The sequence below is a fragment of the Eschrichtius robustus genome, chromosome X (genome assembly GCF_028021215.1).
Source record: "Eschrichtius robustus isolate mEscRob2 chromosome X, mEscRob2.pri, whole genome shotgun sequence".
In the NCBI taxonomy this organism is placed as follows: domain Eukaryota; kingdom Metazoa; phylum Chordata; class Mammalia; order Artiodactyla; family Eschrichtiidae; genus Eschrichtius; species Eschrichtius robustus.
The window spans coordinates 16386649-16410957 of record NC_090845.1 but is presented as its reverse complement, the minus strand read 5'-3'; the positions used below and the strand labels follow the sequence as shown (position 1 = coordinate 16410957).

Here is a 24309-nt window from a genome sequence, read left to right as displayed (position 1 = left end):
GATGGTGGTTACTGCCAGGTTGGGGTAGAGGGGGGTATATGGAAGGAGGCATGAGGGGGATTCTGGGACACTGGTAATGTTCTGTTTCTTGATCTGGGTGCTGGTTACATAGGTGTATTCATTGTGGAAATTCACCAAGCACTACACTCATGATTTGTACATTAAAAAAAAGAAAAAGAATTACAGTTTACAGGGATCTCAACTAGGTATTGTTGGTTGAGAAAAGCAGAATGCAGAAAATTATGTATACTAAAATACCATTTTTATAGAGCATATAACAATAAACCACCTTGATTATGTAGTACTGTATATGTAAATATATGCACATATGAGGACATATTTAGCTCTATATAGGTCTATATGGGACAGATAAAAATATGGAAGGCCATATAGGAAGTTAATATGACTTCCCTAGGTGAGGGCCATGCTTATGTTGGGGGAGGAAAGGTAGAAGGAAAAAAAAGTGTGCCCCTGTTTTTTAAAGATTGTATAATATGATCCCATTTATGTTAAAAAAAAAAACAGTAAAGAAGAAAATTATTTAGAAATAAGTTCTAACAAAGTTTAAAAATTGAAACCCAGTAAATGACACATGTTGCATAATTCAAGCCCCGTGGCATATTATGAACACTGTCCAGGTAAAAATATGAAGTCTCAAGATTATTAACAAATAGCAGTGGATACAAAAAGTCTACTTCTCAGCTTTTAGCAATATGGTGGACTCAGACAACCTGAACATTCTTTTACTATAATCACCTAGAAGGACTGAGTAAAATGTAACATAATTACATTTAAATGTACAGCTAAGGTCACAAAAAATAAAAGCAAATCCCCAGGTGTCAAAGACAAAGAGGGAAGTGAAAAAGCACAGGGGTAAGTGCTTGAGCTACTAGGGGGTATTTGTCTCTAGAACCTAGGGGTTTGGTGTTAATTCCCACACAGGTGTAGCAAATGAAGCTTTGGGAGGTAGGGAATTGGAACTGAGAACTTTATATAAAGCCAAGACCCTCAAAAGACTATTCTGTTTATGAAAGGATTTAAAAACAAGAGAGACCACAGGACACAGGGCTTTGGGTGGGAGATAAAAAAAGAAAAGCTCTCCGAGAATTCAAAACCACAGGACCTGAATTCACATCACTTTTACTCTACCCACATAGTGCAGAAACTGCAGACGAAAAAGTAATGGAAGAATTATTCCTCAAGCAGTGATACTCCTGACACACAAAGCAGAAGCAAACAAAAAACTTCTCTGAAGAGATGCTCCCACAACCCAAATACCACGGGATTTTCACAGAAAAAAATATAAGCCCTGCTAATAATGAGTTCACAATAAAAAACGTCAAAGCCCCTGAGTGAACAATCCAACTTGTTCAAGTCTGCACATACAAGAAACATCCATTTCTAGCCCCATGAGCTCCAAATACAGAAAGAGAAACAGAAAGAGATTATAAAAGAAATACACATAAAATGACTGAAGACTAGAAAGGAAGCAATCAGATCTTAAGAATACAACTAAACCCTATGAAATTACGAACTTTTAGGGAATATATGGAACTTTTAGAGAATATAATTGATTCTCATTATTTGCCGTAGTTATGTTCTACATAATCGCTATATAATGAATTAGTGAATACTGAAGCATTGCTCCTTTGCGAAATACAGGGTTTGGTCCTTGCGAGCCTATGGTCACAACATTTCAGTCGGCTGAGCAATAACATAACCTTGTTTTATGTGTGCTTCTGTTTAAAGACAACTCGTTTAATATATATTGTTGACTCATTAACACTGAACTCACAGCAGCACTGTAACTCAGGCCTGAGTGAACCTTACCTAATACACGTATTTTCTTCTTAAGCCACCTCACAGCCTTCTTGCATTTAGGAACACTAGATAGTACTTCAGCACTACATTTGGGGCTATTTTAAACACCGAGATCGCCAACAAAAAGCATAAAAATGCAAAAAACAAGGCACTCAATACACCTCAAAAAGGTCACTTGTTTACAGTATGAGAGCAGACACAAGAAGGCAGAACGTCGCCTTGTCCCACCACAGCTGGGAATGTGTACAACTCAAAATAAACTCACTCCTTTGCACATGACCACCGTAAATATTCATTTTGGGTTACACATAAATTTTAGAGAGTAGGTGAATTTGCAAATACAAAATCCGCAAATAAGGATCCACTGTATCTTTATGGTATTCCCAGAGTTGGAAAGGATATTTTTGTTTTTAGACAAGATGCAAAAAGCACGAATTATAAAGGAAAAGACTGATAAATTGAAATAAAATAAATTGAAATTTAAAACTTACTTGAAAACATACGTCAGAAAGAAAGTGAAAAATCAAGTCACAGACTGGGATAAGATATCTGCTTCCCAAATCAAGAACAGAGAATTAGTACCAAGAAGGGTTTTAAAGTTCCTAGACATCAGTAAGAAAAAGACAAATAGCTATTAGAAAAATGAGCAAAGGATAAGAATAAGCATTTTCTTAGAAAACAGACTGACCAACAAACAAATGAAAAGATGCTCAATCTCATTTGCAATTAAGAAATATAAATTAAAAATGATATTTCACAACTCTATACATATAAATTTAAAAAATATATACATATACGTATATATACATACTTTGTAAAACTGAAGTGTGGTTAAGCACAACTCGTGTCAGGCATAAGTTTACAACATTAAATGATAACCTTTAGTAAAATCAAAGGACGTTTTCAGGTAAAATTTCCAACACAGGCATACAATTAATTCCAGGGATTAGAAACCCAAGGGAGAAAATGAGAGTTGCAGAAGGAAGCCCGAGAATAAATAACCAAATGACATTCAGGAAGCAACAAAAAAAGACTCATCTGGTTCTGCCAGAGATTGGACGTTTCTTAAAACAACTATTCCGGGATGAGCAGTGGATTTTCACGTGAGATAATGCAGCAGAAGCTCTGCACACGTCAGCTTATACACATTCAGAGCACACGTTTTTTTAAGATTCTGTTTTTCCAGAACCACTCTCAGTACCAAATTCTGTATCAATCAGGGTTCACCCAGAGGCCAAACCAGTAGGAGATATATATACGTCTGTGTGTATATAAACAGTTGAAGTGGCTTGTGCAAATGGGGGAGCTGGCTAAGCAGGCTCCGTAAGGCTGTTGACACCATACCTGATTCCGGAGCTCGAAGTCCACAGGGCAGGCAGTCAGGGAAGATCCGCAGCAGTCTCAAACCCACAGGCACAAGCTGGCACCCCGCAAGAACGGACTAAAGCCTGAGGCCTTGGCGACCTGAAGAAGCCAGAGCCCTTCATCATGGCGCTAAACACGCACACTGCGCCCGAGGAACCTCATCATGGAGCTAAACACACACACCTGGCCCGAGAATCGCATCACGGCGCTAAACACACACACCTGGCCCGGGCACCCATCACGGAGCTAAACACACACAGTGGTCCCGGGAATCAGAGCAGCTAACAGGGGATCCAGGGGAATGTAGAGCAATTGCAGGCCTAGCTGCTGCTTCACACCCACAAGGTGAATCGGCAGCTCAGCAAGAGTGTGTGGGAGCTACACAATGGTTGCCGCTTCTCTTTGCCTTCCAACTCTCTCAGGAATCTCCACTGTGGCCCACCTTAACATACAAGAAAGGGAATTCTGAGAAATGTAGTTCAGCCTAGCCAAACGGACACTTCTTTAATGGTTATGTGTCTCTTTAGACCCTCCTATTGTTCTTGAGTTAGCATTAGTAAATTATATTTTTCCCCAGGAAAATTATGCACAATGACCAGAAAATGTAGTATCTTTGTTAACTGATTGCTTAGTATTTGAGATATGTTTTGGGGTCTAATACATGATCAATTTTTATAAATGTTCCATAAGTGCTTGGAAATAATGTGTATTCTCTAAAACTGATTGCAGAGTATACATATACATACATGATCAGGTGGATTAACTGGGTTGTCCAATTTTCTATACACAAGTTTTTTATTTACATGCTCAATTACTGACAGAGGTATATTAAAAATCTCCCTCTATCAATTTCTCCTAGTAGTTATGTCAATTTTTGCATTATCAATTTTAAAGCTCTAAGTTTTTAGATGCATATCAGTTTAAAAACTATTATATCTTCCTGGTGAATCATTCCTTTTAGCGTTCAGTAATGACCTTTTTATCCCTAATGATATTATTCTTTGCCTTAAAGTCTATCCTGTCCAAAGTTAATATTGCTATGATTTTAATTATGCTCTTTTTTTTCCTAACCTTGGGGTTTCTTTTTTTTAAAAATTTTATTTATTTTTGGCTGTGTTGGGTCTTCATTGCTGCAGACAGGCTTTCTCTAGTTGTGGCGAGCAGGGGCTACTCTCTGTTGCGGTGCACGGGCTTCTGCATTGTGGTGGCTTCTCTTGTTGTGGAGCATGGGCTCTAGGCGTGCAGGCTTCAGTAGTTGCAGCACACAGGCTTCAGTAGTTGTGGTGCACAGGCTCAGTAGTTGTGGCGCACGGGCTCCATAGTTGTGGTGCACGGGCTTATTTGCTCCACGGCACGTGGGATCTTCTTGGACCAGGGATCGAACCTGTGTCCCCTGCACTGGCAGGCAGATTCTCATCCACTGTGCCACCAGAGAAGTACCCCCCGGCCCCTGGGGTTTCTTTTACTTACTTGCCAGCTCAGCTATGCATTTTTAAAAGATATTTGTTATATGTGATCCATTATTTCTGGTGTGTGTAGCAGGATATCTAACCTGGCATATTCATAGATCTTGAAGTTCTCAAACTTCAAGAAAAAAATGAAACATATACTCACCTTCAAACAGAAATCTCTTATTGTGTTTGATAGGCAATCAGAATGGCAGAATAAATTGCACAGTGTATGCATCACCAAGGCCCCATCTTACCAGTGAAGGTGTCAAGCCATATTAATTATAGGGCTCAATCTGAATGTACTCACTTTCTATCTCCAGCAGACAAGAAAAAAATACGCTTTTTCAAACAATACACTCCCACAGCTTCCCCCGAGATTCTGATATGGCTCCCATCCCTGAAGGTGGTTCCCCCACAGCTGAAAATCACTGGTTTATGATATCTCCAAAGAAGATTACAGTTTAAAGATGGAAATATTTTTAATAGTTCGGTATTCCTCCTCCCATTCCTCAACCACTCACAGATGTTGTACTTTCCTCTGGTATTCTGTGGGTTCTTTTCAATATGTTTACAAACTGCTCAGGTCTCCTGGTTAGGTGGCATCCAAGAGACCAACACTAGGCTCAAATCCAGCTTCTACCTGGCAGTGTGTGAGTCCCGCCACTGGAGCCAAATCCTATCAGCTGACATTTAACCTAGTCTTACCAATAGCAGTTTACTAGGGACTTCCAATACCCACATTATACATCTGCTCATGGTGTGAATTGGGGTCTACTTTTCTCTACTACTGACTATGAATTTCAAGGGTCGTGGCAAAGATTCTGTCAGTGATTTGGGCCAACTGTTTACAAGGAGGGAAAGCCCTAATTCTTGTTAAGCATCCTTGGTGTCTGATTTATTCAACTTGTCAAATTTATGCACTACATAGAAAGCCTTTAAAAACTCATTAAAGTCAATGCTTCCATCTTTGTTTAAGTCCATCCTTTCGGCGAGCTCATCTAACTGGGAATCATCAATACAGACACTGTAGTAACTTGTGAAAAGTTTCCACATGCTACGAAATTCTTCCATGGAGATCAGGCCTAAAAGAATATAGGAGAAGGTCATGAGTGTTCATTTTAAGACCCACCTTAGGGAGGGGTGCGGAAAGCCATACTGACTGAATAGTCCCAATTAGCAGCTCACTAACATGCCTGACCATCGAGACACTGAAGGAAATGGAAAAGTAAGATTGTAAATATAAGAAACAATATGTCACTTTCAACTACCAAGTGATACTGAGATTATTCTAAAGCTGGAATAAGTGAACAGTGAAGGAATGGGGCGGGGGAGATTGTAGATGTGGTACTATATGTAGTATAGAAATTACAAGATCTAAAATCTAAGGGAGAGGGACATGGAAGGAGGGCAGAGAGGAGAGCTACATCAAAGCAGAGGGAGAATTAACCCTGGGACTCAAAAAGAGGATTGCAAACAGTGGCTCTGCCATTTTCTATAGGCAGTAATTTACTTCTGTGTTTTGATTATTGATTTTTTGATACTCAATGGTCTCTGCAGTTGGGGATTATCTGATGATTTTTTTTAAGTTTGAAAATAAATAATTGCGCATCAAAGCTAAGCAGAAAATGAGTTCTTAGTCACCAAAACAGAATCAGAACTCTAGGAATGATTTTTATTGCCAGGAATAACTACAATTTTTAAATGGACAGTGGATTATCTTTTCATCTGTGCTGGTGATTTATAAAAGGAGCTATTCTTGTCTGACTAATGGATATATAAGCCTATACCATATGGACTCGAATAGAGAGTCTGTGGCCAAACTAAAAAAAACAATAATATTAAACATGAGTTTATCCCTACCCCCCACCCCTGAGTTAAATCAAGTTTGGATGAAGAATGCAATAGATGAAAACAGAATTCTGGTTTAAAAGAAACAGACTAGCCTTTGCTTTCTATTGCTACTGAACCAATCAAAGTGAACCTACCTGAGTGATCAGAGTCAATGACATTAAAGATCATTTGCAGGTCAGATCGGTATCTGTACACTGTTTCAATCAGAGTAGACTGAACCTAAAATAAAGACTAAGTGTTAAGACATATAGAATTTATAACAGATCAATTTTAGTAAAAGTAACAAACACACAACATGGTCACCAATTCGAAGTATGTGATTTAGATAGAAATTTGAGAAGGCAGGCCTTCCTCGGAGGCCCAACCCTCTTGAATCAGATAAAAGACCATGCTCTTGTGTTCTGTAGCGCCTGCAGTCTCTGTTCCTTAGGGGTTGGGCCAAAGCGAATCTGTGTGCCAGGCTCTGCACTGACAGCTTCTATGGATTATTTCATTCAGTCCTCAACAATAGCCCCAAGGAACAGAACTATTATTATGCCCATTTTACAGACTGGAAGACAGAGAGGTAAAGTAAGTTTCCCAAGGTTCACATAGCTGGTAAGTGGGATTTGAATCTTGGCCTGAAGCCAAGGCCTGGGAGCTTAGCCACCATGGTAAACTGTCTCTCAAGTGAAGCCAAAAGCCTCCTTTCTGTGGGTATTTTAGTTTCCCACGTGCAGTTTTACTTTCCTTTTCCTGCTCAACTTCTCAACTCTCCTGCAAACAATCACCCCAGTCCTAGCTCCCATCAGCTCACTTTCAGCCCAATACTATAACTAATTGCTGATGAGTTGTTAACTAATAAGTACTGGGGGTCTGACAACTCTTCCTGGGGTATCCCCATTTTAATAAGAAATTCTAAATTTTAAAATTCTTTAAGGTATAAGATGTCATATCAGTAAGTCTATACTTACTGACAGTTAATAGGAGTATGTTGAGTATTTTAAAGAGTATTATATGAAAGAATAGATGTCATATATGCCCTTCTGCTGGACAGCACTTAAGAGAAGAATCACATATTTGACACAGATTTGCTTGCAGAAGCCTTTTCTTCTTTTTTCTTTTTGCCTATCCTTAGAACACACAAACTTCCTGAACAGATCACAATGTATCTGGAAGATCCCCCTTAGGTCTTTCCTAAGAGTGCCACGCCCACCCATTAGACGATTCCACTCCCAACTTTTCAAAGAACTAAGGAACTCTTATAAGTTGTCCAAAGGCTGTTAGGCGCCAGCCAGGTTTTAGCCGGGGGCTGTGTTTCACTTACCTCTTTCACAGGTTTCTGAATGTGGATATCTTGGAAGCTGGACATGTAGTCAGTATTTCCATCTTTGTCTGTGGTTACCAGACGTGAACTCAGGGATCTCCATGGCAAGTTCAGCCCCAAAACGTTCTCCATGGAAAAAGCCCACTGGCCCACAGAAAGTTTTCCTAACAACAACAGCAACAAAGCCCATATAATTGGTTGATAATTTGATTAAAAATGCAACCTCATCAATGGAGCAAGCAGACAGCCTCGGTTTTGAGGCCTGGGTGCCTCTGCTCCCCTTTATGATCTGTCCTACCAGACCCCCTGACTCTGAGGGAGGAATAACCTTTGGGGTTCCGCAGATCTTTCCCTTACTGTTATGGGTAAGCAATCAGAATTTGGGTATACTAGATTTTTTCCCCTTTTTCTTATTAACAAAGTAAGGTATGTTTATAATAGAAGATTTGAAAACACAAAAGGATATAAAGGATAAAAGATTACTTTTATTTTTAGCATTTGGGCATATTGTTCATGTCTCATTTTCCCAGGTAATATCCTTCCATCTCCTAAAATTATATGTAGTTTTTTGAAGTATAAATACCTTTATTTTTTCTGATTATTAAAGATATGTTCATGTTTTTCCATGTATATAAACATGTATATATAAATGTATATATATTTTATCTTAAAGCCAAATATACTTTATACCATATGTTTTACATATGTGTATTACATATGGCAACACACACACATAACAAACATATATATTCTAACCTGATTTTTTACTTACAATAAATCATGGACATGCATCTATGTTAATAAACATAGATCTACATCATTCTTTTAATGGCTGTGAAACTATTCCATTATTTTCTTAGGATCATTCCTAGAAGTGGAATTGCTGGATCAAAGGGTATGTACATTTTTAAGGCTTTTGATATATATTGCCAAACTGCTTTCAAGAAAGAGTAGCCAGGGGGCTTCCCTGGCGGCGCAGTGGTTAAGAATCCGCCTGTCAATGCAGGGGACACGGGTTCGAGCCCTGGCCCGGGAAGATCCCACATGCCACGGAGCAACTAAGCCCGTGCGCCACAACTACTGAGCCTGCACTCTGGAGTCCGCGTGCCACAACTACTGAGCCCGTGTGCCACAACTACTGAAGCCCGCACACCTAGACCCTGTGCTCCGCAACAAGAGAAGCCACCACAAAGAGAAGCCCGCGCACCACAACGAAGAGTAGCCCCCGCTCGACGCAACTAAAGAAAGCCCGCGTGCAGCAACGAAGACCTAATGCAGCCATAAATAAATAAATACGCAAACAAACAAATAAATAAATTTTTTTTAAAGCAAAAAAGAGAAAGAAAGAGTAGCCAGGGACTTCCCTGGTGGCGCAGTGGTTAAGAATCTGCCTGCCAATGCAGGGGACACGGGTTCGATCCCTAGTCCAGGAGGATTCCACGTGCCGTGGAGCAACTAAGCCCGTGCACCACAACTACTGAGCCTGCGCTCCAGAGCCCACGAGCCACAACTACTGAGCCTGCACGCCACAACTACTGAAGCCCGCGCACCTAGACCCCACGCTCCGCAACAAGAGAAGCCACCACAATGGGAAGCCCACCCACTGCAAGGGAGAGTAGCCCCTGCTTGCCACAACTAGAGAAAGCCCGCACGCAGCAACGAAGACCCAACACAGCCAAAAATAAATTAATTAAAAAAAAAAAGAGTAGCCATTTTACACTCCCACCAAGACGATTCCCCACACACTTACCTGCTAAGGACATAATTCTTTTTTTTTTTAATTGAAGTTTAACGCATACAGAAAAGTTCACAAAACAAATACAGAACTCAGTGAATTATCACAAAGGGGTTTCTTATGCAACCACCACCAAGGACAAGAAATAGAACACTGCCAATATCCAAAAGCCCCCTCTGTGGCCCCTCATAATTACTATCACCTCCCACTTTCCCAAGGAGAGTCACTATATTGATTTCTAACACTATAGTTTACTTTTTGCCTTTTTTGATCTATATATAAACAGAATCATAAAGTAAATATTTTGGGAGGAATCTTACTTCCTTTGCTCAACACTAAGTTCATGAGATTCAGCCATGTTGTTCCATTTAGTTGTAGTGTCTTCGTTTTCATTGATGTATAGTATTCCACATATTCAAAATTTATATACCCATTCTATTGTTGGTGGACATTGGATTATCTACAGTTTGGTGCTATTACAAACAGTGCTGCTAAGAACATTCTGTACATGCCCCTTTGGTGCATTAAACCTATAGCTCAATTTGGGGAGAATTTATATCTTGACAACTTTGGCCCTTGAACATAATACCCACCCATAATACCCACCCATGTATTTCAGTTCTTTTTTATTTCTTTTAATAATATTTTAGAAATCTCACACATCAATCATTTGGTTTCCTTCTCGGTACTTGATTATCTATTGTGAATGGTATCTTTTAAGATTTTCATTATCTAAAAGTTAATGGCTGCCTATACCAGTTATCAATTTACTTCCACCCACTTAAAAATCTACCTTTCTTTGCGCTATTTTGTGATATTGGAGCTGAACCCTGTAAATATTTCTCCTTTGGCAGCTGGCATAATGTTAGGCTTTGTCAGCAGAGGGTGCAGGAAGAATGCTCTAAGACATAGCAGAAGAAACGGTTCTGGTGTACTTTGCTTCTTGCTTCTACAGCATAGCATGGCTGCTAGAGGTGTGTGGGAAATGCAGTGGCACCCACTCTCTAGTGAATTTCATGGACACCACAGTGGGTGGTTCCCTTGCCAGCAGTGTGTGGGAGACACAGTGGTGCATAGCCCAAAGAGAGTTTTGATGGCACCACAGTGGGTGGCTCCATTCTCTTCCTAGCCCACTAGCTACAGACCAACTCTGACCTGAGACACCTCAGTGAACTTTCACCCCATCCAGCGGGCCACAGTGACACCCTCTCCAATGAGGTCTGAATCTTAGCCTTGGTTGGAAGTAGGGGACTCTTCCAAGTTTGTTCCTTCCTTGGATACTCTCTCTCAGCCTTAGAGACAATAGTTGTTCCCTACACTTTCTGTTCTTGTATTCTTTAGATTTCTCTTTTATTCCTATTAGTAATTAATCACCTTTCACTAGTTTATAATTCTTTATATTGTTTCCTCGTTCAAATTACTGATGTGGTTTCTGTCTCCTGAATAGATTCTGACTGATACACTAGTATATGGAAGTGCAATCAATTTCTGTTTATTGACCTTGAGGTTCTACAACTTGCTAAATTCACTTATTAATTCTAACAGTTTTTCTGTAGATTTATTTGGCATGTTGTCTATGCATAGTGACATTTTATTTCTTCTTTCTAATCCTTATCATTTTATTTAACTTGCCTTGTTGTACTGGCTAGCATCCCTAGTACAAAGTTGAACAGAGTCTTGAGAGGGGGCCTCTGTATTAGTTTCCTATTGCTGCTCGAACAAATTACCATAGAGTTAGTGGCTTAAAATAACACATATTTATTCTCTTACAGTTCTGGAGGTTAGAAGTACAAAATCAGTTTCACTGGGCCAAAGTCAAGTGTCAGCAGGGCTGGTTCCTTCTGGAGGCTCTGAAGGGAGAATCTCTTTCCTTGCCTTCTTCAGCTTCTAATGGTTGCCTATATTCCTTGGCTTGGGGCACCTTCCTCCATTTTCAAAGTGCATTATTTCAATATCTGCTTCCATCATCACATCACATTCTCTGATTCTGACTCTTCCTATGTCCCTCTTATAAAGACCATTGTGATTACATCAGACCCACCTAGATAATGCAGGATAATCTCCTCAGGTCAAGATCTTTAACTTAATCACATCTGCAAAGTCCCTTTTGCCAAATAAGGTAACAGTCACAGATTCTGGGGATTAGAATGTGGATATATTATGGGAAGGGGCATTATTCAGTCTGCTACAGCATCCTTCCCTCATTCCCAAACTTAGAAGGAAAGGTTTCAACATGTCTCCATTAAGTATGCTATTTTCTATAGGCTTTGGTAGATATCCTTGATGAGATTAAGGAAGTTTACTTCCATTTTTAGTTTTCTAAATGTTTTTTAAACCCATGAAACCAGGGCAAAATACATGAAACAATTTTTTTCTTGAGAGAATTATATTACTTCTTTAAGTTTTGTTAAGTGGTGAATTACACTGACTGATTTTCAAATGCTAAAACAACCTAGAATTCCTAGTGTTCCTAGAATAAACTAAACTCTGTTGTGATACACTAACCTTTTGCTATTATTTCATCCAGGATTTTTTTCATCTAAATGTATGAGTGATATTAGCTTTTAATTTTCCTTTTCCATAATGTTCTTGTTAGGTTTTGGTATCAAGGTTATGCTGACCTCCTAAAATCATCTTGAAAGTGTTCCCTTGAGAATTCCCTGGCGGTCCAGTGGTTAGGACTCTGTGCTTTCACTGCCAAGGGCACGGGTTCGATCCCTGGTCTGGGAACCCTCAAGCCATGTGGCGCAGCCAAAAAAAAAAAAAGAAAGTGTTCCCTCTATTTCTATTCTCTGGAAGAGTTTCTGTAACACTGGTTTCATTTCTTCCTTAAAATATTAAATATGCATACTGTAATGGCTAATGAAGCTATATGAGCTCAGAGCTTTCTATGTGGAAAGTTTCAAAATTTCAGATCCAATTTCTTTAATAGTTATAGGATTGTTCAGATTTTCTATTTCTTTTTGTGTCAGTTTTTATAAGTGTGTGTGTACATATATATATTTTAAGAATGTGTCCATTTAATCTAAAGTTTCCATTTATTAGCATAAGAATTTCCAAAATATATCTTATGATCTTTTTAATATCTGTAAAGTCTGTAATAATGTCCCCCCTTTCCATTCTGGCATCAGTTATTTGGTCTCTCTTTCTTTCTCTCCTTGTGAGGGTTATATCAACATTTTCTTCAAAGAACCACTTTTTGTTACTTTGTTGATCACAGTTTCATCTTTTAAAATATATACATTGAAGGATATCAATGCCTCTCTAATTTGCATCCCATAAGTTCTGATATGTTGTATTTTCATTACTCAATTTCAGCATTCTAATTTCCACTGTGATTTCTTCTTTGATCCAAGGGTTATTTAGAAGTGTATTTCTCATTTCCAAGCCCAAGGGGATTTTCTAGCTACCTTATGTAATTGAGTTGTAGCTCAATTCACTATGTCAGAGAATTTATTCTATACGTTTCCAATACAAAATTTGTTGAGATTTACTTTATGTTCCATTTAATGGTCAATTTTTGTAAATGTTCCATTTGTGCTTGACAGCAATGTATATTCTGCAATGTTGGATGCAGAGTTCTATATATTCAATATGTCTTTTAGGGAAAGTTTGCTAATCTTTTTGTCTGTTTATACTTTCGGTTCCTGTGAGAGAGGAGTGTTAAAGTCTCCCACTATGATGGTAGGTTTTTCTACTTCTACTTGTTCAGTGCATTTTTGTTTTACATATTTTTGAAGGAGGCTGTATTAATAGGTGCATACACATTTAGAATGGATTTAGTTGGAAAGCTGAATATTTTATCATAAAGTGTCCCTTTATTTTTCTAGTAATGTATATCTCCTTGAAGTCTACTTTGTCTGATATTAATACAGCTAGTCCCACTTTGTTTTTGTTAGTGTTTTCATGTTGCATCTTTTCATAAATTTTATTTTCAATGTTTTGTACAGATTTTCCCTGACTTAAAATGCAGTTACATCCCAATAAACCTATCATAAGTTTAAGATATTGTGAGTAAAAAATGCATTTAATATTTACATCTAACCTACTGAACAGCATAGCTTAGCCTAGCCTACCTTAAATGTGCTCAGAACACTTACATTAGCCTATAGTTGGGCAAAATCATCTAACACAAAACCTATTTTATAGTAAAGTGTTGAATATCTCATGTAATTTATAGAATACTGTACTGAAAGTGAAAAACAGAATGGCTGTATGGGTATGGAATGGTTGTAAGTGTATTGGTTGTTTACCCTTGTGATCTTGTGGCTGACTGGGAGCTGTCACTCAATGCTACTACCCAGCATCATGAGAGAGCACTGTACCACATATTGCTACCCTGGGAAAAGATCAAAATTCAAAATTCGAAGTATGGTTTCTACTCAATGCATATGGCTTTCACACCATTTTAAAGTTGAAAAATTGTAAGTCGAACCACCATAAATTGGGGACCACCTGTATATATGATTCTACTGTCTACTGGCTTCTGTTGCAACTGTTGAGAAGTCTGACGTCACTCTAATTGTTGTCTCTGTAGCACCGTGTGTTTCCTCTGCTTGCTTTTAAGATTTTCTCTTCGCTGTTGGTGCTCTGCAGTTTCACCACAAGTGTGTGTAGGGGTGAATTTAATTTTATTTATCCTATTTGAGAATCACTGTTCCTCTTTACCTGTGAATTTGAGTCTTTCGACAGTTCTGGAAAAGTCTCGGCCATTATCATGTCAAATATATTCTCTCTTACATTCTCTCCTCCTGGGACCCTGATTAGATGTATGTTACACATTTGATTCTTAATCTTTCTAATTCTTTTTTAAGCAATGTCTAATCTTCTGTTTAACCCACTCACTGTGTTTTCTTAATGAGTTTTTATATCTATATAAAATAAAAATGGTTCTTCTTTAAATCATTTTCAAATGCATATTTGTGATTCCATCTTTCATTTCTTTAAACATTTTCTTTCTCAGTAATTTTTTATTTTGTATTTGATAATTCCAATATATGATGTACTTGGGAAACTAATCTGTTGCTTATTGTTTCTGCTGACTCTCCCTCATGGTAGCTTGTCCCCTTGTTTGTTTGGTGATCTTCGGTTGTGACCTCATATTAGTTGATCCTAATCTCTGGATATACTAGTGGCCCAAATTAGGGATGCTTCCCATGAAGATGGATTTGCATTTGCTTGCCAGGAGTTGGGGGCACTACAGACCTAGGACTACTTTAGTCACTTTGAGGATCTAGGCTTAATGTTGTAAGTCTCAAATTCAGTTTATCCATCTTTCTACTATCCTACGGTTTAGTCTCAGGATTGACTGCTACACCAATATTAGTATTTGCCCCCAGGACAATCTAGCCTTTTGTGCTTGCTTGCTGCTCCATGTTCCAACATGTGGTTTTAAAAATCCTTTAATGGGGCGAGGAAATGCAGCCTAGAGATTTATCTTAATTACTGTGAGGCTGGTAAATGCATTAAAATTCTGTATCCTCTAGAATCTAGCTGTTTCTTAACAGGAGGACCTTCCAGAGTGTCTAGTCAAAATACTACCAGAAGAGAAGTCTAATTCTGGGTTGTTGTTGTTTTTTTAAGTTGAAAGAAGCTTACTGAAAAGGAGGAATATGCTTTTGTCCAAGCATATAATGGGTTATATTTCATTTTTATCTCTATCATTCCTTGCTGGTAAAAGTAGAAAACTGAAATCTTAAGGAAACAAAGAAAATGAAAACTAATTTGTAGGTAACCTGGTATGTTAAGAAATGGTAAGCATTACATAATTTTTTTACCTGATTTACTGCAGTCTTGAAGTTGGAAAACACGAATGAGGTCAGTTTTTCGTGAAATCATTCTCTCTTTTAACATCCTGATGGCACTACTTTCAACAGCATTCACCCTATGTTAAGAAAATAATTATTAGGTGAAAGTTACATAAGTCATCCTGTTCTGTTTCATTTTAATATGACTTGCTGCCACTCACCAGTTTCTACATTAAAATGAACTGTCTAACTTAACACATAACATATTACTAGGTGGTGAATGTGTTTATATGTATGTGTGTGTGAAATTTTAAAAGGATTATCACTGGTATTTTCTTTTTGATTTCAAAGATTCACATGAACAATTAGTGTATGAGAATATCCAAGACAAGAAGGAAAACAAAGAGGGACTTGCTATAGCAGATGCTGAAATTTACCTTAAAGTTACTTAAACAAAACAGCAGGTATTGACACAAGAGAAGACAGATACATACATGAATAGAATAGAATTTTCATAAATATAGTGAACTATAATATATATGGGAACAATATATATGACAAAGGAGGTATTAAAATTCATTAGAAAAGGACGATTTTTAAAAATAGTGCTAGCACAATTAATGTCTGGATGTTAAACTTCTACCTCAGACCATTTACAAAAATAAATTCAAAATAAAGGAGGAACAGAAGAACAAAGTAGTCATGAGTCACCCCAAAAAAGCAAAATGGCAGATGTAAATCCAACCATATCAATAATAACATCGTATTTGAATGGATTAAATAAAAAAGCAGAGATTGTGAGACTGAATTAAAAAAATAAGATCCAACTATATGTTGTCTACAGGAGACACACTTTAGTTTCAAAGGTACAAAGAGTTTGAAAGGAAAAAGTATACCATGCAAACAGCAACCAGAAGAGAGTTAGAGTGGCCATACTAATAGTAGACAAAATAGACTTTAAGACAAAAGCTATTACTAGAGATAAAGAGGGATATTTTATAATGATAAAAGAACCAATCAGTCAAGAAGATGAAATAATTATAAAACATATATGAAACTAACAACAGAGCCCAAAGCTACATGAAACAAAAACTGACAGAATTGAGGGGGCAAATAGACAATTCAACAATAATAGTTGGGGACTTCAATACTCTACTTTCAATAATAGATAGAACAACTGGGCAGAAAATCAAAAAGGATATAAAAGACTTGAACAGCACTATAAACCAATTGGATCTAAGAGATTTGTATAAAACACTCCACCCAACATCAGCAGAATATATATTCTTCTAAAGCGTATATGGAATATTCTCCACAATAGACCCCATGTTAGGCCATAACGTAAGTCTCAATAGATTTAAAATGATTAAAACCATACAAAGTATCTTTCCTGACTACAAATAAATAAATAAATTAGAGATTAATAACAAAGAAATTGGGAAAATCACCATGTAAGGAAATTAAGCAATACAATCCTAAATAACCAATGGGTCAAAGAAGAAATCACAACAGAAATAGAAAATACTTTAAGATGAATGAAACTGTAAATACAACATGCCAAAACATATGAGATGCAATTAAGGCAGTGCTTAGAGGAAAATATATATCCATAAATACCTATATTAAAAAAGAAAGATATCAAATCAATAGCATAATGTCTATCTTCAAAAGCTAGAAAAAAAAAAGATTAAACTAAAACCCAAAGCAAGTACATGGATGGAAATAATAAAGAACAGAGGAGAAATACATAAAATAGAGAAATAAAAAAACAATAGAGAAAATTAACAAAACCAAAAATTGGTTCTTTGAAAAGATCAATAAAATTGACAAACTTTTAGCTAGACTGGCTAAGGAAAAAAAAAAGACCCAAATTTCTAAAATCAAATGATTTTAGAAAGAGGGGTCATCACATCTGACCTTACAGAAATAAAAAGTATAAGGGAATACTATGAACAATTGTACGCCAACAAATTAGATAACGGACAAATTCCTATAAAGATACAAATTACCAAAATTGGCTAGGAAGAAATAGAAAACTGAACATACCTGGAACAAGGAATAAGATTGAATAAGTAATCAAACAACTTCTCACAAAGAAAAGCTCAGGGCCAGATGGCTTCACTGGTGAATTCTACCAAACATTTAAAGAAGAATTAATACCAATCATTCACAAACTCTTCCAAAAAATAGAAAAGGCGGGAATACTACCCATCTTATTATATAAAGCCAGTATTACCATGATACCAAAACCAAAGATCACAAGAAAATGACAGACCAATAACTCTTATGAATATAGATGGAAAATCCTCAACAAAATACTAGCAAACTGCATCTAGCAATACATAAAAAGGATCATATACCATTAACAAGTGGGATGTATCCCAAGAATGCAAGGTTTGTTTAACATCTGAAATTAATCAATGTAACACATCATATTAATAGAATAAAGGACCAAAATCCATATGATCATCTCAATACATTCAGAAAAAGTATCTGACAATTCCAACACTCTTCATGATAAAAACAGTCAACAAACTAGGCATGGAAGGGAACATCCTCTACCTGATAAGGGGCATCTACAAAAAACACATAGCTAACATACTTAATGGTGAAAGACTGAATATGTCCCTCTTAAGATCAGGAAGAAGACAAGGGTATCTGCTCTCACCACTTCTTTTCAATATTGGTGTGGAGGTTCTAGCCAGGCAGTTAAGCAAGAAAAGGAAGTAAAAGGCATCCAGATTGGAAAGGAAGAAGTAAAACTATCCCCATTCACAGATAATATGATTTTGTATGTAGAAAATCCCATAGATTCCACTAAAAACTATTAGAACTTTGTACAGCAACTACACTTCAATTAAAAAGATAAATTAAAAAAACTATTAGAACTAATAAAAAAGTTCATTAAGATTGCACAACATACAAAAATCAACTGTATTTCTAGACACTATAAATGAATAATCCAAAAATGTAATTAAGAAAACAATCCCAGCTCTCACTACCTCTTGTGAGAACACCAGAATCACAACTAGCTGCTGGACAATCATCAACAGGAAGACACTGGAACTCACCAAAAAAGATACCCCACATCCAAACACAAAGGAGAAGCCACAATGAGATGGTAGGAGGGGCACAATCACAGTAAAATCAAATCCCATAACTGCTGGGTGGGTGACTCACAGACTGGAGAACACTTATACCACAGAAGTCCACCCACTGGAGTGAAGGTTCTGAGCCCCATGTCAGGCTTCCCAACCTGGGGGTCCGGCAACGGGAGGAGGAATTCCTAGAGAACCAGACTTTGAGGCCTAGTGGGATTTGATTGCAGGACGTCAACAGGACTGGGGGAAACAGAGACCCCATTCTTGGAGGGCACATACAAAGTAGTGTGTGCATCGGGACCCAGGGGAAGGAGAAGTGACCCCAGGGGAGACTGAACCAGACCTACCTGCTAGTGTTGGAGGGTCTCCTGCAGAGGGAGGGGGTGGCTGTGGCTCACCGTGGGGACAAGGACACTGGCAGCAGAAGTTCTGGGAAGTACTCCTTGGCCTGAGCCCTCCCAGAGTCTGTCATTAGCCCCACCAAAGAGCCCAGGTAGGCTCCAGTGTTGGGCTGCCTCAGGCCAAACAACCAACAGAGAGGGAACCCAGCCCCACCCAGCAGCAGTCAAGCAGATTAAAGTTTTACTGAGCTCTGCCCACCAAAGCAACAGCCAGCTCTACCCACCACCAGTCCCTCCCATCAGGAAACTTACACAAGCCTCTTAGATAGCCTCATCCACCAGAGGGCAGACAGCAGAAGCAAGAAGAACTACAATCCTGCAGCCTGTGGAACAAAAACCACATCCACAGAAAGATAGACAAGATGAAAAGGCAGAGGGCTATGTACCAGATGAAGGAACAAGATAAAACCCCAGAAAAACAACTAAATGAAACGGAGATAGGCAACCTTCCAGAAAAAGAATTCAGAATAATGATAGTGAAGATGATCCAAGACCTCGGAAAAAGAATGGAGGCAAAGATAGAGAAGATGCAAGAAATGTTTAACAAAGACCTAGAAGAATTAAAGAACAAACAAACAGAGATGAACAATACAATAACTGAAATGAAAACTACACTAGAAAGAATCAATAGCAGAATCAATAGCAGAATAACTGAGGCAGAAGAACGGATAAGTGACCTGAAGACAGAATGGTGGAATTCACTCCTGCGGAACAGAATACAGAAAAAAGAATGAAAAGAAATGAAGACAGCCTACGAGAACTCTGGGACAACATTAAATGCAACAACATTCGCATTATAGGGGTCCCAGAAGGAGAAGAGAGAGAGAAAGGACCAGAGAAAATATTTGAAGAGATTATAGTGGAAAACTTCCCTAACATGAGAAAGGAAATAGCCACCCAAGTCCAGGAAGCGCAGTGAGTCCCAGAAAGGATAAACCCAAGGAGAAACATGCCAAGACACATAGTAATCAAATCAGCAAAAATTAAAGAGAAAGAAAAATGACTGAAAGCAGCAAGGGAAAAACGACAAATAACATACAAGGGAACTCCCATAAGGTTAACAGCTGATTTCTCAGCAGAAACTCTACAAGCCAGAAGGGAGTGGCATGATATACTTAAAGTGACTAAAGGGAAGAACCTACAACCAAGATTACTCTACCCGGCAAGGATCTCATTCAGATTCTGATGGAGAAATCAAAAGCTTTACAGACAAGCAAAAGCTAAGAGAATTCAGCACCACCAAACCAGCTCTACAACAAATGCTAAAGGAACTTCTCTAAGTGGGGAACACAAGAGAAGAAAAGGACCTACAAAAACAAACCCAAAACAATTAAGAAAATGGTCACAGGAACATACATATCGATAATTACCTTAAACGTGAATGGATTAAATGCTCCAACCAAAAGACACAGGCTTGCTGAATGGATACAAAAACAAGACCCATATATATGCTGTCTACAAGAGACCCACTTCAGACCTAGGGACACATTCATACTGAAAGTGAGGGGATGGAAAAAGATATTCCAAGCAAATGGAAATCAAAAGAAAGCTGGAGTAGCAATACTCATATCAGATAAAATAGACTTTAAAATAAAGAATGTTACAAGAGACATGGGAGGCCACTACATAATGATCAAGGGATCAATCCAAGAAGAAGATATAACAATTATAAATATATATGCACCCAACAGAGGAGCATCTCAATACATAAGGCAACTGCTAACAGCTCTAAAAGAGGAAATTGACAGTAACACAGTAATAGTGGAGGACTTTAACACCTCACTTACACCAATGGACAGATCTTCCAAACAGAAAGTTAATAAGGAAACACAAGCTTTATTAAATTACACAATAGACCAGATAGATTTAATTGATATTTATAGGACATTCCATCCAAAAACAGCAGATTACACTTTCTTCTCAAGTGCACACGGAACATTCTCCAGGATAGATCACATCTTGAGTCACAAATCAAGCCTCAATAAATTTAAGAAAATTGACATCATATCAAGCATCTTTTCGGACCACAACGCTATGAGATTAGAAATCAATTACAGGGAAAAAAACGTAAAAAACAAACACATGGAGGCTAAACAATACGTGACTAAATAATCAAGAGATCACTGAAGAAATCAAAGAGGAAATCAAAAAATACCTAGAGACAAATGACAATGAAAACACGACGACCCAAAACCTATGGGATGCAGCAAAAGCAGTGCTAAGAGGGAACTTGATAGCTATACAAGCCTACCTCAAGAAACAAGAAAAATCTCAAATAAACAATCTAACCTTACACCTAAAGGAACTAGAGAAAGAAGAACAAACAAAACCCAAAGTTAGCAGAAGAAAAGATATCATAAGGATCAGAGCAGAAATAAATGAAATAGAAACAAGGAAAACAAGAGCAAAGATCAATAAAACTAAAAGCTGGTTTTTTGAGAAGGTAAACAAAATTGATAAACCATTAGCCAGGCTCATCAAGAAAAAGAGGGAGAGGACTCAAATCAATAAAATTAGAAATGAAAAAGGAGAAGTTACAACAGACACCGCAGAAATACAAAGCATCCTAAGAGACTACTACCAGCAACTCTATGCCAATAAAATGGACAACCTGGAAGAAATGGACAAATTCTTAGAAAGGTATAACCTTCCAAGACTGAACCAGGAAGAAATAGAAAATATGAACAGACCAATCACAAGTAATGAAATTGAAACTGTGATTAAAAATCTTCCAACAAACAGAAGTCCAGGACCAGATGGCTTCACAGGTGAATTCTATCAAACATTTAGAGAAGAGCTAACACCCATCCTTCTCAAACTCTTCCAAAATTGCAGAGGAAGGAACACTCCCAAACTCATTGTATGAGGCCACCATCACCCTGATACCACAACCGGACAAAGATACTACAAAAAAAGAAAATTACAGACCAATATCACTGATGAATATAGATGCAAAAATCCTCAACAAAATACCAGCAAACAGAATCCAGCAACACATTAAAAGGATCATACACCATGATCAAGTGGGATTTATCCCAGGGATGCAAGGATTCTTCAATACACGCAAATCAATCCATGTGATACACCATATTAACAAATTGAAAAAGAAAAACCATAGATCATCTCAATAGATGCAGAAAAAGCTTTCGACAAAATTCAACACCCATTTATGATAAAAACTCTCCAGAAAGTGGGCATAGAGGGAACCTGCCTCAACATAATAAAGGCCATATACGACAAACCCACAGCAAACATCCTTCTCAATGGTGAAAAACTGAAAGCATTTCCTCTAAGATCAGGAACAAGACAAGCATGTCCACTCTCGCCACTATTATTCAACGTAGTTTTGGAAGTCCTAGCCACCGCAATCAGAGAAAAAAAGAAATAAAAGGAATACAAATTGGAAAAGAAGAAGTAAAACTGTCACTGTCTGCAGATGACATGATACTATACATAGAGAATCCTAAAGATGCCACCAGAAAACTACTAGAGCCCTGGTCTGGGAAGATCCCACATGCCACGGAGCAACTAAGCCCATGAGCCACAAATACTGAGCCTGTGCGTCTGGAGCCTGTGCTCCTCAATGGGAGAGGCCGTAACAGTGAGAGGCCCGTGCACCCCGATGACGAGTGGCCCCCGCTCGCCACAACTGGAGAAAGCCCTCGCACAGAAACGAAGACCCAACACGCCAAAAATAAATAAATTAATTAATTAAGAAAAAAAAAGCTACAGTAATCAAGACAGTATGGTACTGGCACAAAAACAGAAATATAGATCAATGAAACAGGATAGAAAGCCAGAGATAAACCCACGCACATATGGTCACCTTATCTTTGATAAAGGAGGCAAGAATATACAGTGGAGAAAAGACAGCTTCTTCAATAAGTGGTGCTGGGAAAACTGGACAGCTACATGTAGAAGAATGAAACTAGAACACTCCCTAACGCCATCCACAAAAATAAACTCAAAATGGATTAGAGAGCTAAATGTAAGGCCAGCCACTATAGAACTCTCAGAGGAAAACATAGGCAAAACACTCTATGACGTAAATCACAGCAAGATCCTTTTTGACCCAGCTCCTAGAGAAATGGAAATAAAAACAAAAATAAACAAATGGGACCTAATGAAACTTAAAAGCTGTTGCACAGCAAAGGAAACCATAAACAAGACGAAAAGACAACCCTCAGAATGGGAGAAAATATTTGCAAATGAATCAACAAAGGATTAATCTCCAAAATATATAAACAGCTCATGCGGCTCAAAATTAAAGAAACAAACAACCCAATCCAAAAATGGGCAGAAGACCTAAATAGACATTTCTCCAAAGCAGACATACAGATGGCCAGGAAGCACATGAAAAGCTGCTCAACATCACTAATTATTAGAGAAATGCAAATCAGAACTATAATGAGGTATCACCTCACACCAGTTAGAATGGGCATCATCAGAACATCTACAAACAACAAATGCTGGAGAGGGTGTGGAGAAAAGGGAACCCTCTTGCACTGTTGGTGGGAATGTAAATTGATATAGCCACTATGGAGAACAGTATGGAGGTTCCTTAAAAAACTAAAAATAGAACTACCATATGACCCAGCAATCCCACAACTGGGCATATACCCTGAGAAAACCATAATTCAAAAAGACACATGCACCCGAATGTCCATTGCAGCACTATTTACAGTAGCCAGGTCATGGAAGCAACCTAAATGCCCATCGATGGACGAATGGACAAAGAAGATGTGGTACATATATACAATGGAATATTCCATAAAAAGGAATATTCCATAAAAAGGAACGAAATTGAGTCATTTGTTGAGACGTGGATGGATGTAGAGACTGTCATACAGAGTGAAGTAAGTCAGAAAGAGAAAAACGAATATCGTATATTAACGCATGTACGTGGAACCTAGAAAAATGGTACAGATGAACCGGTTTGCAGGGCAGAAGCTGAGACACAGATGTAGAGAACAAACGTATGGACACCAAGGGGGGAAAGCCACGGCGGGGGGGTGGGGATGGTGGTGTGATGAATTGGGCGATTGGGACTGACATGTATACACTGATGTGTATAAAATTGATGACTAATAAGAACCTGCTGTATAAAAAAATAAAATTAAATTTAAAAATTAAAAAAAAGAAAAGAAAACAATCCTACTTACTACAACACCAGAAAGAATAAAACACTTAGAAATGAATTTAACAAAAGAAGTCCAAGACTTGCACACTGAAAAGCACAAAATATTTTTCAAGGAAATTAAGGAAGATCAAAATAAATAGAACAATATGGACTGGAAGATTTAATATTGTTAAAATGGCAATAGCCCCAAATTGATATTACAGATTCAAAATAATCCCTATCAAAATCCTAGTGGGCATTTTTGCAGAAGTTGACAAGCTGATTCTAAAATTCACATGCAAAACAATCTTAAAAAAGAAGACTCAAATTCAACTCACCTTTCCCAATTTCAAACTTACCAAAAAGCTATAGTAATCAAGTCAGGGTGTTACTCACATTACGATAGTCATAT

General features: G+C 37.9%; 1 protein-coding gene across 6 annotated transcripts in view; it reads right to left on the bottom strand.

Moving 5' to 3' along the window:
• Window positions 1–4849: 4849 nt before the first annotated feature.
• Window positions 4850–24309, bottom strand: part of PPEF1 (protein phosphatase with EF-hand domain 1) — a 150341-nt gene continuing 130881 nt past the window's right edge. For all 6 annotated transcript variants that reach the window (XM_068532956.1, XM_068532954.1, XM_068532953.1 and 3 more), the window contains 4 exons: window positions 15307–15413; window positions 7795–7958; window positions 6623–6707; window positions 4850–5719 (listed from right to left, as the gene is read on the bottom strand). In XM_068532956.1, coding sequence (XP_068389057.1) covers window positions 5511–5719; window positions 6623–6707; window positions 7795–7958; window positions 15307–15413 — 565 coding nt within the window. In that variant the 3' untranslated portion in view covers window positions 4850–5510. The remainder of the gene's footprint in view (window positions 5720–6622; window positions 6708–7794; window positions 7959–15306; window positions 15414–24309) is intronic.